The sequence below is a fragment of the Solea senegalensis genome, linkage group LG13, assembly GCF_019176455.1.
Source record: "Solea senegalensis isolate Sse05_10M linkage group LG13, IFAPA_SoseM_1, whole genome shotgun sequence".
NCBI lineage: Eukaryota > Metazoa > Chordata > Actinopteri > Pleuronectiformes > Soleidae > Solea > Solea senegalensis.
In genome coordinates, this window is record NC_058033.1 from 21,903,996 (window position 1) to 21,919,682 (window position 15,687).

Here is a 15,687-nt window from a genome sequence, read left to right on the forward strand (position 1 = left end):
CGGCATCAGGGGAACACAGTCTCTGATCATTTAATAGGCCTTGGCCCCTGAGAGAGCGGGAGAGCTTGGTCAGCCTGTCAGAGGGCTAAAGCTGAGCGAGGCTGAGCGAGGGAGAGAAAAGCAAACCAAGACCCTTAAAGCCGCTGGACGTTATTTAACCATTCATTAGTACCACACAGATTTCTATTGGTGCTGGTTTATTTACAGGCTGTGTGCATGATCTGGTTTTCATTGATTAAAGACACAGACACATAAACAAACAAAAACAAAGACATAACACAAATCCTGTTCACTGGCACTGTGTTACTTTGCACTACACTGTGCCGTAGGCTCGGAGTCATGCTGCATTTGCAGCTCAACAAAAATAGAATGTGACTAAAAGAAAGCCAAACAATACAAGCCTCCAAACCACAACCGTGCCTGTGGCAAGGGGAAACGACGGCATGTCTGAGCTCTTACACACAAATCTCAAAATGTGCACACACACACACACACACGCATGAACGCAGGACCCCCACACAGCAACTTCACCTAAAGACGTCTGACCTGCATGTGACTGCGACACTGACACAGTAGATGATAGTGATTGTGTGTCCTGGTGTATATATTTATATGACTCTCTCATTCGCTGTTATAAAAATCGATTTCTATCCCGGCTTCTAATGACACAAACTGGACAAAAGCAGATGTGATGAAGAAAAACAAACCAGTCCAAGTGACAATCGAACATCCTGCTCTGCTGGATCAACACAGATTTGATTAAAATATCATTATATTCCTCACAACACAGTCAGAGTCAGATGTGTTTGGGATTTGCTCGGTTTGTCCACAGTCAAAGCGAATCACGGAGACCTGGTGTGTGAAATCAGACTCTGTAACTGTAGATGACGAGGAGCGGATCAGTGAGTGGAACTGCAAAATCCAAGTTTCCATTGAATGAGGTGGGTTTTCTTTTTCCACACTGTGAAGGTGTAGAATAACTGTAAAGTAAAGGCCCACTGATGGTGCTGCAGCGTAATGACCAGGTTTCTCTGTGGCAGAAACAACACAGAAATTCAGAGGGCCCCCTTGTTACTCATGCATGACCAGTCCATAATGCACTTCTGCTCTTTCACTCACCGTTGGCAAGACAACAGAAGAGAAAAGGATTTGGAAAGGCAGGATTTGCCAAGACTGTGGGAACAGCCAGATTCCTCCTTACAGCACAAAAGATGGAGCTCAACTCTCCTACTTTCCAATACATTGATTCAGAGGAAGTTTTATCCTCCATTGTAACGTGTCCTTTCTCTGAACCTAACGCAGCCGTTACAATGTTTTTCCTTTTGCAATGCATGCTCACATTTTCACGCACAAATTGTTTGTTGAAATTCAAACACTGGGGTAAGAGGAAAGCTGTAGTTTCAATATAGAACAAAGAAATGTTATTATTGCACCTCAGAGTCATATTCTTTAAACCTTGTATACTTGTGTGTGTGTGAGACAGAGAGAGTGCATGCAACTGTGGCCGAGCATTGATCGGTCTGGCTTCCTACAAAGGAGATGTGAGCTGACAACTAATGGAAGAGCTAGCCTCAGTTAGCCCACTGACTGATGGGAAATGTGATTTCATTTAGCTGTTGCTGCTTCAGCCACTGTAAACAAGTCATGTTTCCCCCTCCACTCATCAGACAGACAGACAGACAGAGAGACGTGGGGGAGGGGCTTTGACATGTGCTCAAACACATTGTTCTTGTTATGTATCTTAAAATTCTGAATATAAAAATCACTTTTAAGTTCTGTACAGTTTTCTCTCTCTCGGTTCACAGCTCTTCAGACTCCTGAAACACTTCGTCAGTAGTGTGACAGGTCAGAAAAAGGGGGCGTGTTCTTCACAACATCTTCTGGAATCAGTCAACCAATCACGACACCGCTCAGCAGACGGGGAGTGTGGGAGACGGATAAAGTGGAGCATCGATTAGCTTCGACGTCACACATGTGACTATGAGACATGTGGACATGTGTCACAGAGCTGAGACAGGACACTGCATTTCAGAAATGATCATTATTATTATGATCGTGCAGGTGAATTGGCCGAGCACTGGCGCAGCTTGTTCGTGTATCCCTGAATCAGTCGAGCCTTGGTGCTTTCTAAAGGTGAGAGCACTGTACGTGTCATCCTGTACGAAGCTGGTGCTTTATAAATGATCAGCTTTTATCCTTGTACAACACGTACAACACTCATTCATGATCACATCCTCTCATTCCAGCTGTTTGCTCTCTGACAGCTGGAATGAGGGGATACATCAGACAGACAGAGTTTCCCAGAGTCCGCCCACCACACGGAGCCAAAACAGACCTGGAGCTGCGTCATCATACAAATGACCTTTGCACCCATGACGGGCAGAGGTTATATAAAATATGAGGATGTCGATAATGATCATTCCAACCATGTTGCTATGAAAGTTAACTGAGATTATTATTAATAAAACAGTATAATACATGTGTTTGTCACAGGTTAAAAGCAACAACAGTCCAGACTAACAAGCTCTCAGTTACATAACAAGGTGCTGTCTGCAAGGAGAAGGAAACTCAACATCCACACAACTGTATACGACGTGTGTTTTGCTTTGTTTTCAAGAACTTTCAAGACATTTGTCGCCAAATTGAATGCATGAAAATATGAGTCCGTATCCGGTTCCGTTAACTTCTACGACTGCTGCAATGAACTTTAACGTCTGCCAAGGACATCAGCAGCACCGTATCCAAACTTCACTGCCACAGGGTCTACATTATACCATGACATGGTGTGCACAGTAAAACTCAGTGGTGCTTGTTAAAACACCTTTTATATCCATGCAAGTGCAGTGAATGGTGTCTGCCAATTGGAGCATTCTCATAAAGGAAGCACCCTGCCAAGATGAAAGGCTCGGGATGATGTTGGACAGCGAGACGTCGGCGGTAAGAGAGAAATGAAATATCACATTATAAGCAAGAAGAATGAAAGGTGAGGAAGAGACAAAGAGACAAATACACACATGCGTCTCCAAAAATGCAAGAAGAAAGTAAAAATGAAAGCCCAGCTTCTTTTCAGACCGAAGAAACGGAGATAAAGACGGGACCATTAGTATTTTTATCTCGGGGGCAATCTGGACGCCTCACAGTTTGGTGGGCCGCACCTTTTTTCAAAAACAGGTAATGGTGCCATCAAAAGCTTCTATGACATGCGTTTAGCAAGCTTCTATACATCACCTATGATTATTCAGAGAAATGTCGAGAAGAGAAATAAAATATGTGAACGGACCCTTGAGCTCAGGCTGCTTTTCAAAGAGGAAACTGAAGAAAAACCATCACATAACTCTTCATTATTCTCCCATTGTGTGAAAACATTAGAAACGCTTCAAACTCAGCAAGTGCACGTCATTACCTCAGGCTGCCTGTGCACTACGACAATATACAACAGTGACGGCAACATGTCTGACTTTCATATTATATGCTATTATTATTTGTCTTAACGACTGAGATGCAGGGCAGGCGTAATAATAATAATAATAATAACAAAAATAATAATAATAATAATGATAATAACGATAGTGAGAATAAACTTTATATATATATAGCACTTTTCTTTACAAATGTTACAAAGTGCTTCACAGTTCAATCAAACATTTCAAAGCATTTTGCCTGGTAACGCAGCAGCAGCAACAGCAGCAGCAGCAGCAGCAGCAGCAGCAACAGCAGCAGCAGCAGCAGCAGCAGCGAACGAGCCCTGAGCATCAGTTCTGTCTCAACCCGACTGAACCCGACTGAGTCCGAGAGAATATGGACCGAACCAAGCGACGCACTTAGAGTGAGATGAAACTAATGTGTCAGTGACACAGGAGGTTGTGCGCTCTATTGGCCTACTTATTTTTACTCACTTTTAATCTAATGTTTCCACTGTCATTTCAATGAATTACTGGAATGGATTGCGAGATCAATTACATGATGCGTGGAACACCGGCCTAATACAGACCCGGAGCTGCAGGACTGGACGCACATGTGGTAAATATGACCCGGCACAATCTCAACTCTGAGAGGATCATGTTATCATGTTCACAGTCTGACCAAATGATGAGGAAAAGGCTGAACTAATGAGTAACATTTGCATCATTATATAATCAAGTGACCTCTGCGGGGAGATGAGATTTTGGGTCATATCGCACAGATGTGTCATTTGCATTTGTGAGATGGTTTGTGTGTGTGTGTGTGTGATTTTGGTTTGCAGCGTCACGGCTCAATTCCTCAGTACATCACGCATGGTGAGGATTCTTTTTTTGGCTCTGTTTTTTTTCCATCATTTTATTTATTTATTTATTTATTTATTTTCAAATTCCTGCGGTTAATCTGTCCCTGCTCCATATTTCCTATCTGTATATGGTGAAGGGAGCAGATGTGATGCAGGAATTCCTTCATTTGGCATCATCCACTCTGTTCCCCCCATATCCCACAAATTCTTTCTTCCCTCACCCCTTCACCCATTTATGAGACACACACACACACACACACACAGAGAGTCCCCATCTCTGTCTGCTCTCATCTTATCTCAGTGAGGATTTAAGAGAATGTTAGCACAGCGGTGGTCAGAAACATGTCACCCAGGGTTTTCCGCCTACAATATCCACACACATACACAAAAACACACACAAAAACAGCCTGGTTGGTGCGTGGTCTGCTCTGAATGACAATCCAGCAGACAGAAGTAGAGCTGCTGAGGCTTCTGGGGGATATGGTTTTCATTTTGCTCGTCAAACATTAATGTGTCCGTATTTTCAAAGGGCTTACGTGATACAAAGTAACGTACGTTCAGGAGTAGTCCCTGATATTTGGTTGAATATGATACAACTGTATTTGTGTTTTAAATAATGCACATTTAAAACATTATTTCATATTGTGTGTTCATATCTAACAGACATTCCCAGATCGCGTTCATGTGTTGCACTTTGTTCTTCTTCTCTCTCTGAGTTTCAGAAAACGGCCGCCGCTCTGACGACATATGCCCGAGGTTATCAGGTGGCTCCAGGATTATGAACTGTGAAGGTCACCTGACCTTGAACAGGCTGGACGAGGACCAGCTGTATTAAAGGAACTGCTAAAGATACGGCTCTTTTTGGTGAGAAGCTCACTTTTAATAAGGTCAGGATTAGAGTAACCAGCGCATTATGACAAGGGCTTATGGGGTTAGCGCTGAATCCTGGGGAGGAGGCTAACATTTACCAGTTCACTGGAACTGTGGTTAACTCCGTCTCATTAGTAATGTCCTCCCTGGGGATTTTGGGTCTACATCTTAAGTCTTCATGTCTGTTGGCGCGTGTGTGTGTGTGTGTGTGTGTGTGTGTGTGTGTGTGTGTGTGTGTGTGTGTGTGTGTGTGGAGAAACAGGCTTTGGAACATGAGCAGTACTGTGAGGCTTTGCGTGTGTTAGCTGTTATAATTTCACATTTATTACAGAGATCCAGTTCCAATCCCGAGCTCAGATATGGGATTGGAGCAGATCGTGGCATTTATTTCATTTTAGTTTCTCTTTAGTTTCCTCTCTGCTAATCTTCAGAGGACACAGCTTTGACTTCCATTCATTTGGACAGCCTAAAAACATTAACCCTAACTCATGAGAACCAGGTTTTGGTCTCTGTGAGGACGACTGTTTCTGACAAGGTCAGTGTTTAAGAAAAGGTCACACACACACACACACACACACACACACACACACACACACACACACACACACACACACACACACACTCCACAGTGGATACAAGTGAGCAACAACGGTTTCTTGGAAACGTGTGTGTTTACCGTGAGTCACGTGCATTTGAAATCAAAATCGACAGCGAAAATGATCTTTTCACTGCAGTGTCTATCTAACGCACAACTTCCTGTTGCCATTTCAAAGTAAAAGCACTCTTGAGTCCTGGTTTACCACTGAACTACCGCCTGGACTTGTATAGGCAGCCATTTTGAAGATTAGATTGGGATTTGGAGCATAAGGGATAGGGACATCCTAAATGGACTTATTCAAAGTCCACGTTCACTGTTATCCTCAACTCTCGACGACAGAGAAGCATGATAATGTTGAACAGCAGCATTACAGTAACAAAACAACACTAACAGACTTTTACTCCTCTATTTAGGGACGAAGTGGCAAGATAATATGAGCCGTTACTAGAATGCTACAGGGTGTAATAAAAATGTCCCAAAAATAATTATGTTGGTAAAATTCTCTCGCGAAAACAAATGACTGAAACAGCCACAACATAGAGTCAAGGTGAGAAGAGACGTCATCCAGCTGTGCTACAGTCACTACACAACATTTTATGAAATGCCACAGTGATAACGCTCCGACTAAACATCAAACTGCTTCCCATTCACTTCTCACCTGCTCTTCCTGGATTACTACTCCACATGATCATCTCTGAGTTCAGCCAGGACAAGGTGTAAGAGAGTGATGCACTGTGAGACAAACACTAATAATGAGCAAGATAAAAAGCAGGAAACACATCAAGTGTAAGAGTCTGAGGAGACAGAGCGGAAGTGCATCGACGTGCCGGCCGCTGCATCTGCTGTACGTCTCACTTGTGTTGGTGTTCTTGCAAAGCACCGCGCTCACAAGTGAGAGAAAAGCAAATAGCTCCAAGATAGGCGGTGAAATTACCCGTAATTGGAGACCATTTAAAAACATAATAACTTCTTTGTTTCCTCAGCAGGAGGTTCAGGGCGGGGGAATCTTTTTGATTAGAGCTGCGGATGAGTTAGATATAAAACTACTGAGCCAAAGCGTCGCCACATTCATGCAGTGTGACTGCGAAAAGTGTTAAATCTTTCTGCCAAAGCACAGAAATTATTAATTTTTGGACGAGGCAGGATTACTGAGGTCCAGTGTCAGTTCATCAGGGACCAGTTGAAAATATCTCATCACACAAATTCCCACACAGAGCGGCAGAGCACACTTGTAAAATCTCTACGTGTCCATGCTAAACGCCAACCAACAAAAAAAACAAAACAAATTGAGCATGAAAATATGTATTAAAATGCAGCTGGAAACTCGCCACAGCGTCTCTGACTGAGAACTGTCAACGTTCCACAGAGAAGGACGGAGGACGGAGGACGGAGGACGGAGGCTCGGCGTACGCGTGTGTGTGTGTGTGTGTGTGTGTCACTGAGGATGGTGGGAATCATGTTGTGTAGCATACAATGGATTTGCAATGTGGCAAACAGAGACAGATGGTAGAGGGGGATTTCTGTGTGTTATGTGTTTGTTAGCTTGGACACACACACACACACACACACACACACACACACACACACACACACACACACACACACACACACACAGGAAGAAAGCCCTGAGGTGCATTATGTATGCTGCCGCTCGCTCGCCACAGCCAAGGGTCTCAGTTCATTTGGTTTTTAACTGTTATAAATTGTCTCACTCGACGACTTCTTCCCTCCCTTCTTTACACAGACAGTGGCCAGACTCCAAACTTAGACCACATAAAGGATGTTGGGAGGCTTTTAGAACCCAGATCCATACGGGATACAAAAGGTGTAGATGACATTCAGCCGCGCTGGAGGGAAGGACAGAGGAACACGTACGAGGCAAACACGTATACAGTCGGTCTATATCAATAACACGGGTGGGAATCACAGGTCCAATTAACAATAACATCACAGTACAACGATTCTATGATGATCGACATACTGCAAGACAATCACATCTGTCTGACTGAAGAAAACAAAACATCAGTGAAAAGTTAAAAGTGCAGGATTTCTCGACTTATTCAGGGAACAAATCTAAGTATCTCTTAACGTAGCTTTCTCTGCCGTTATCCCACGTGAAGTCCCTCTTCTTCAGCCAGTTTACTTTAGAGCGGCTTCATTTATCTATTAAAATATCGATATTTGCCCTGGTGTAAAAATAATCGTATTGCATAAGGAAAGTGATATTCTTCGACCCATCCCTCATCAGTAAACTAAAAGAAAGGTAACCATGTCATTTAAGTGTCATTCTGTGTCTTGCATTGACCTTGTGTTTGTGAAGGTCACCTGTCTTTTGTCTGTTTGGGTGAGATGAAGTGAGACGGGCAGGTTTGAGCGCCCTTTACGTCATGTTTGGAATCTTTCCTTTCATTTCTTTAGCGGGTCCTTTAACCTGGAGCAGTGTTTGGATCATGGTTGAGTTGATTAAATAAATGAAAGTCTCATCTTTTCAAATCTGATGTTTGCTGTACCATATTATGTTGATTATTGTAGCCTCTGCATGTGCGTGTGTGTGTGTGTGTGTGTGAGAGACGCACAGGTGTAAGGTTCCTGGTGTGAAACCTTTTCAAAAAGATGAAATTTCACACCTGTAATTCTTAAAAGTAATCTTTTAATTACAGCCTTAAAATATCCTGTGTGTTCTCACTGAGAGTTTTCTCAAGATACGACATAATCCTCCCTTTGCTCCCATGAAACCTGTTCTGTACATCATCAGCACCAGCCTGAGAAACCTCAGAAACAAAGCTCCAAAAGAAAACACTGTTCTGATTTCAAGTGAGCACGACGACAGCGTGGATCGGGCCTCCATCAACATTAGAAATCATGCTTTCCACGTCCAAATTAAGATGTAGGCGACACGCTCAAGCTGATGATTAGGAAAGGGACTAAAAGTGACTTCTGGTGGTAATATGAACACAAACACACACACACACACACACACACAGAAAGTCAATTAACAAGAACATGTGTCTTTGGGGAATTATATTTCAATTAGCGTTAGCTTTACTTCTGGGCATCCACTGAGACTGTAACGCTGAAACAACTGCACAGATGTATTATTTGTAGATGCAGTAAATCCTGTGTTTCAATTAGGATCCATACCATAATTCCATACTGTGATCTATGCACATGTGAAGCAATTAGACACTAAAGCTGTGTGATATTGAAGAAGTTCATCTTTGCAGATATACTGTCGCTGAAGCCAATTTCAAGCGTACATTTAAATTATAGCAGTGAGATATGAACAAGCATGAGTATCCAGAAATCAAAAGAAAATGAACACTGTCATTAAAAAAGGGACGACTTCACAGCAGAGCTGAAAAACCTCAATTCTACAAACCTTTCTCAACACTGTCTGCGTCTGTGTGTGTGTGTCTGCGTCTGTGTGTGTGTGTCTGTGTGTGTCTGTGTGTGTGTGGACAGAAAGTTGTCCTTCAAACAGCAGCAGTCATTTGTGAGTTTGTTTAGTTCATAGAACCATAACAGCAAATACAGTTGGTAAAAGACAAAGGATCTTTCATCCGTCTCTACACTGCTGGCTTTTCGTGTGCAGACATTTGCATGTGTATTTACATGGGTGTGCGTGTTTATGGTGTACACACACACACACACACACACACACAATATGGTTTGGTGTGAGAGAACATCTCTGTACACAATATGGGCTCACTTTGCTTTGGATGAATTCATTTGTGTCAAGAACAGACACAGAGTCCCCAAACAATATCAGAGTTGGAGCAAGCGAGCTGAGGGAGTGGTGAGAGTCATGGCTGTCCATATCTTTATCTCTTTATCTTGAAGACAATGATTACTGTAACATGTGCTGCCATGTCTCCAGACGCCAGCCCTCGGAGAGTTGTATAAAAAGGAGCTGTCACATGAAAGGGCACGGAACATAAAAAGAACATAATGTAGGCTAAGAGATGTTAAGAGATGGTACAATAGATGAACCTGTGGAGCACTTAAAACTCTCTGTGTGTGTGTGTGTGTGTGTGTGAAAGAGCGCAGAGAAAGAGAGAGAGAAGGATTTTTGGCTATTTGTTCATTTATCAATTTCTTCCTCTCTATTTACCTTTTGTTGGTCTAAGATTACAGCAGCCTCTGTGTGGAGAGTTTTTAATCCAAGAGGTGATTGCATTTCCATCTCTTTACTCTGCAGAGTCTGAGATTAGTGACACATGGCTTGTCGAAAACTGCAGCTTCAGATTAGCCGCTCTCTAATCCCTTTGAATTCAATGCTAATACAGACATCACATATGCATGCACGCGTACACTGATGCACCTGCAGCCAATAATAACAACCAGGCCAGGTCTCTCCCAACATACTGTAGTGTAAACAGTCTACTGCTACTCACTGAAGTCTAAAGGGAGCAAAAGGAGCCAAACATCCTATGAGTTTGCTTGTTAAGGCAAATCCATGGAAGTAGTCACCCAAAAAAATTCATTCAAGATCATGAAGAAAATAATAATAATAATAATAACCTCGAGCATTCCCCACTGTGACTTTCTGTTCAAGTATGAGACGTGTTTTTATTTCCTTTACTGGCAACTTACACTCTCTTAAACCAGCCTCACATAAACAGCAACATGATATCTATGAAGAAGAGCAGCCTCAGCTCATGTGTTAGCTGAGGCTGCACAATTCTTCACCTACTGGCCGCTCTATTTACGGTGCAAACTCACTGTCTGCTGCTGCTGCTGCTGCTGCTGCTGCTGATGTTACTGTTACTACTGCTGCCTGCTGCTGTTACTGTTACTACTGCTGCGCTACTGCTGCTGATGTTACTGCTGCTGCTGCAGCTGCTGTTACTGTTACTACTGCTGCTCCTGCTGCTGCTACTGCTACTGCTGCTCCTGCTGCTGTTACTGTTACTATTGCTGCTTTACTTAACTGCTGCTGCTCCTGCTGTTACTGCTGCTACTGTTACCGCTGCTGCTGCTGCTGTTACTGTTACTACTGTTGCCCTGCTGCTGCTGCTGCTACTGCTACTGCTGCTGTTACTGCTCCTGCTGATGTTACTGCTGCTGCTACTGCTCCTGCTACTGCTGCTGCTACTGTTACTACTGCTGCTGCTGCTGCTGCCGCTGCTGCTACTGCCGCTGCCGCCGCTGCTGTTACTACTGCTGCTGCTTACTGCTGCTGCTACTGCTGCTGTTACTGCTGCTGCTGCCTCCACCTATGGGCTCGTATTTTCACTGTGGGAAGCTGCATTTGATCTCTCCCTTCTCTTGCTTAAGGCTCTACACTTTGTCATATAGTTATGAAAATGCCTTGATGCCAAAATGAAAAATAAAATCTATATTTATTCAACATTAATTTCCCAGAAAAATGTGGATTTGGGGATTCTAAACATGGCTGAGTGAAGAAGATGTGATTAACACAACCACATGGTTTGACTGCTCAGTCACTGGTTCAGTTCTCTGGTTATGACGACGTGAAACACTGTAAGGCCGTATTCATATTCACACTGTGTTTCTCTCACTAAACTTGTTTTAGTGGCAGATGTTTTTGTAAAAGCTGTTTTACAAATCTTTCAAAAACGTGTAGTTTTTGAAACTGAAAAACAAGATCAATAGTATTGTTTGACGAGTGCGAGACTCATCAGTTATTTTACTTGTGGGTTTTCTGCTTTGTTTTCTTTATTCCTTTCTAAATCTAGTATTCGTGGATGGTTTGGTAAAATAATGCCGTCAGTGCAGCATCTTTCATGGGCATACATCGTATTCTGGATGCTCATAAAAGCCTGAGAGATGTTCTGGGAGCTCAGTGACTGGTTGGCACTCTATACTTTACAGGACATTTGCATAGAGCTTAAAAATGCCTATGATTCTCTACCATCTGTGACTGTGTGTGTTTATTTAATGTGATGGCGACCGACCTCGTCCCTCTCCCTGTCTTATTTCATTCCAAGTAAAAATCTACCCAAAATGCACCGGTTCACTGGTATGAGAACAAGCCTGAGCAGGTGGCGAGTTCACCTGAAGTGTTTGAGGAGCAGCTCTGCTCTGACATGACAGTGTGCACGCTCTACATCTGACCACATGCTCCGTCAAGCTCCGTCCTCCTCTCTGTTTTTACTTTTTCAACACCTGGACTAACAAAGGACGGGCTTTGATAACAGGAAATGTCTTAAAGAGCAGCACTGAATCCAGAGCGCAGCCCCTGTGTGTGTGTGTGTGATGCACACAGAGCTGCTCTGCTGAGGCGCGTCAGCACTAAAGCTTCACGACATCGGTCAAAACGACAGAGCACTTCACATGTTCTACTCATGAAAGCACAGCCATGAAAATGAAAACATCACAAACACACAGGAGTGGGAGGGAGAGTGCAAGTGAGCAAGAAAGAGAGAACATCTTGTTTCTCCCGTGTAATCAGTGGCTCTGCAAACACACACACACACACACACACACACAAGGCCGCTTGTTATCAGAAGCTTTCCCACGCTGCTGTGGTACAAAGCTCCACACCAGGATGGGAGGATAAAGCGAGGGAGGAATGGACGGAAGTACAGAGGGATGGAGGGTCAGCCTTCAGCAGCTTAGACTCACTGCGGGGATAAACACATCCCTCAGCGGGGGTTTGTATTTAGGCTCGCAAAATCAGAGTTCAGAGCAGACCGAGTAGCAGGCAGCCACAGTGACAGGAAACAGAACAGCGGAGATAAACAGACATCCAAACAACAACCACAGCACATATCACACACGTTCCTCCTCCACAGCATCTCCTCCCACATTACACTTCCATCCGCTCCTCTTTTCGGGAACATCGCCCTCTTCCTCTGTCGCTTTCTGCCTCCATCTCCCTTCACCTGCTGCTCAGCTACAAGCTCTTACACAAGAGCAGCATTTGCATAACAGGCTGTTTTCTCTGGCTCCAGCATGGGCACATGAGACACAGCGGATAATATGTTAACAACTCGACCTGTTGGTAAACAACAACCTCCAACACGACGCTTCACACTCACACTATGGCGCGGGTCTAATGAGTGGTGCCGATGTGGATCTGGATCTCTGAATCCAGCTGGCACCAGGCCAGAGGGGCTGGAACAGCTGTCACTCGCACAGCGTGTGGATGTGGCTTCAGCTCGACAGACTTCATTCAGGTGGAGGCCGACCTGCCTGCTGTGCACAACCTACACAATAATAGGTCTTGCGCCGAGAGACGACTGTTCGAATCAAGCAGCCTAGCATTATCCTCTTCAGGGTTACGGAGAGGGTGGAGGAGCGTGTGTGTGTGGTGAAATGTGACGAGCACGCTGGTGTTGCCAGCATACTTATGGATGTACTTAGGCCTCTTCATACAAATCAGCTACACAAACATGGCACACATCTGCAGGGATGTATGCAAACAGCGCACACACACACACACACACACACGTGTGATAAGTGCAGAATATAGAGGAAGAGACAGAGTCTGCAATGTCAATAAATGCCTCGGTGCGAGGTGTCAGATGAACCAGATACTCCAAGATACCTCATTACAAACCAATTCATTAAGTCAAGAACGGCCTTAATCATGTCTGGTTATTAAGGAAGTACTGCTCTAATTCTCTCTCTCTCTCTCTCCCTCTCTCCCTCTCTCCCTCTCTCTCATGTGTAAACACACACACACACACACACACACTTCAAAGAGACAACAACAAATGATCAAGGGAATCGAGCACAAATGGATCTTTCAATGGGATTTCTCATTTACTCGTGTGGAAAACAGCTCTTTAAAGTCAAGATGATGGTAATTCAGAATTTCACACATTTGTTATCCGCTGCCTTAAAAGAAATCATGTGATGATTCGAGGGGCAGAACTGGAACTCAGCGTGGTGTATAAATATACGTGTCCCTGCTGTGTGACTGACAGCTGTTTGAGCGTCAAATCATCAGCATCCCACCACAGCGACAATCAACGTGAAGGTGCCCATGCAGAAACTCCTCACACACACACACACACACACACATCAGATTTGTGTGTCGCGCGTCCTTTTCACAGAGAAAAAACATTGTATGACCTCGAGGTTTTTCTGAGATTTAATCAATCACAGTTGCATTGTGAATTCACAAGTCTTCCAGTGGCCAATGGCATCTGTTCTGTTGTGATTTGGACATTTATCGACTTAAGGCCGCTATAAAACAATCAGCCACAACAATAGAGCTTCAAATCTGTCTGTAATGTCGTAGAAAATGTATTTGTAATTCAGGGCATGACTAATCCAAACAAAACCTTTATTGTGTTATTTTACTGTATGCACAATTCACTGTGACCTTGACCCCAACGTCACCTTTGACCTTCACAGGGAGGTCCTTTGTTGCCCAAACATTACTGACATATTTGTGGAATATTCCTGTGTGAAGAGCAGAAGAACATTCCAGCACAGCGTGACCTGGATTAGCAGACATCACTTAATGTGGACTTCCACCTGTCCTCGCGAGGCTTTCTATATCACATGATGCATGCACACACACACACACACACACACCTGTGTGGTGGAAAACACAAGAGAGGAAGAAAATGGAAAAAAGAAAAAAAAACCTCGCCTCTGCGTGCTCGTGCAAAAGTTTCCCTCATCAGCAGCAAACAGTTCTGCGCGTAAAGCGCGTCCAGTGTCTCTATGACTCATTCAAGCGCGGCGCTGCTTATTTCACGGTGAGGTGTGTCTTCCTATAGCGGGCGCGTGGGTTTCGCCCCAGAACCCAGCCCCCACACACACACACACACACACACACGCGCACAGGAGCCGACAGCGTGGACCGCAGGAGGACACGCACTCGCTCGCTCTGCACGTGTCCACGCAGACGCACAATAATGAAAATAACAAACTCCTTGAAAATCTTTGATTCACGAACGTCAACATCCAAGTGACGCACATTCTGCGCACGCACGCACGCACGCACACACACGTAAAGGAGGAGCGCGAGAGAAGTAAACGTGTGTTTCTGTCAGGACCCGAGTGTGACCGCACGTTCTGCCCCTTGATCATCCTGCCCTGCAGCTGGCCTGCATAGATGCGCGCGCACGCACACGCGCACACACACACACACACACTTGTCTCAGACTCACCTTTGAGAAGAATCCCATAGACAGTGTAGAGAGTGAAAATCAAATGACTCTTGAGGTTCATCCTGTCTCCTCCGTTTCTCGCTCCTTCCTTTCCTTCCTTCCTTCCCTTCCGTCCTTCCTTCCTTCCTTCCTTTCGCGCGTATCTTTCCTCAGCGTCTCTCCCTCAATGGACCTCGAACCGAACCGGACCGGGCCGGGCTGGGCTGGGCTGCTGAGTCAGCTATCCAGACGGACGTGTGCGTCTCGCTGGTGCGTGTTTTGTGAGTCCCTGTGAAAACGGGGTTAACGCCACCGACCTCGCGACCTCGCCGTTTTTGACAGTTCCTTCAGAAAATGGAAACGTCTCTTTCCTCAGAAACCAGAGTGTGGTTCCTGTCAGGTCCGGACTGAGTTCACGACGACAACAACAACAACAACAACAACGACAACGACAACACTGGAGCTCGTGGACTGAGCGCAGTCGTCCTGTGGTCACAGAGAAACACTGTTGCCCCGCTGCAGCTCCGCTGTGGCGCACACGGTGCAGCGAACACGAGTAGATTGTTTGAGTCCCGCCCACACGGACTTAATGGACGTAAATGCTGAACCAATCACGAACATCCGGGGCTGAACGAAGCACGGAGGGGGGGAGGATGAGGGGAGTCAGTGTGTGAAACGCTGTGAAATATGAATTTTAATGTCAATTAAACAGTTATTAAAAGTTTTAATTGGATGAATTAAATTATATATATACGCTGCAATGTATTAAACCATGTAAACGTTTTCATCTCAATAATCTCAATCTCAATTTCTTTAAAGATGTCAATTCTAATATTCACTGAGCAGTTTTTAGACTCTTTAAAAGTTTAAATATCAGTGAAGCA

The 15,687-nt window shown here is 44.4% G+C and overlaps 1 protein-coding gene across 5 annotated transcripts in view; it reads right to left on the reverse strand.

The window, feature by feature from the left end:
- Nucleotides 1-15,373, reverse strand: part of LOC122779349 (cell adhesion molecule 2-like) — a 153,148-nt gene extending 137,775 nt beyond the window's left edge. For 3 of the 5 annotated variants that reach the window (XM_044041560.1, XM_044041562.1, XM_044041558.1), the window contains exon 1: nucleotides 14,825-15,370. In XM_044041560.1, coding sequence (XP_043897495.1) covers nucleotides 14,825-14,885 — 61 coding nt within the window. In that variant the 5' untranslated portion in view covers nucleotides 14,886-15,370. Of the gene's footprint in view, nucleotides 1-6,390; nucleotides 6,551-14,824 lie in introns of those variants that run through there. The other 2 variants (XM_044041561.1, XM_044041563.1) reach the window with 2 other exon arrangements.
- Between the last annotated feature and the right edge of the window lie 314 nt (nucleotides 15,374-15,687).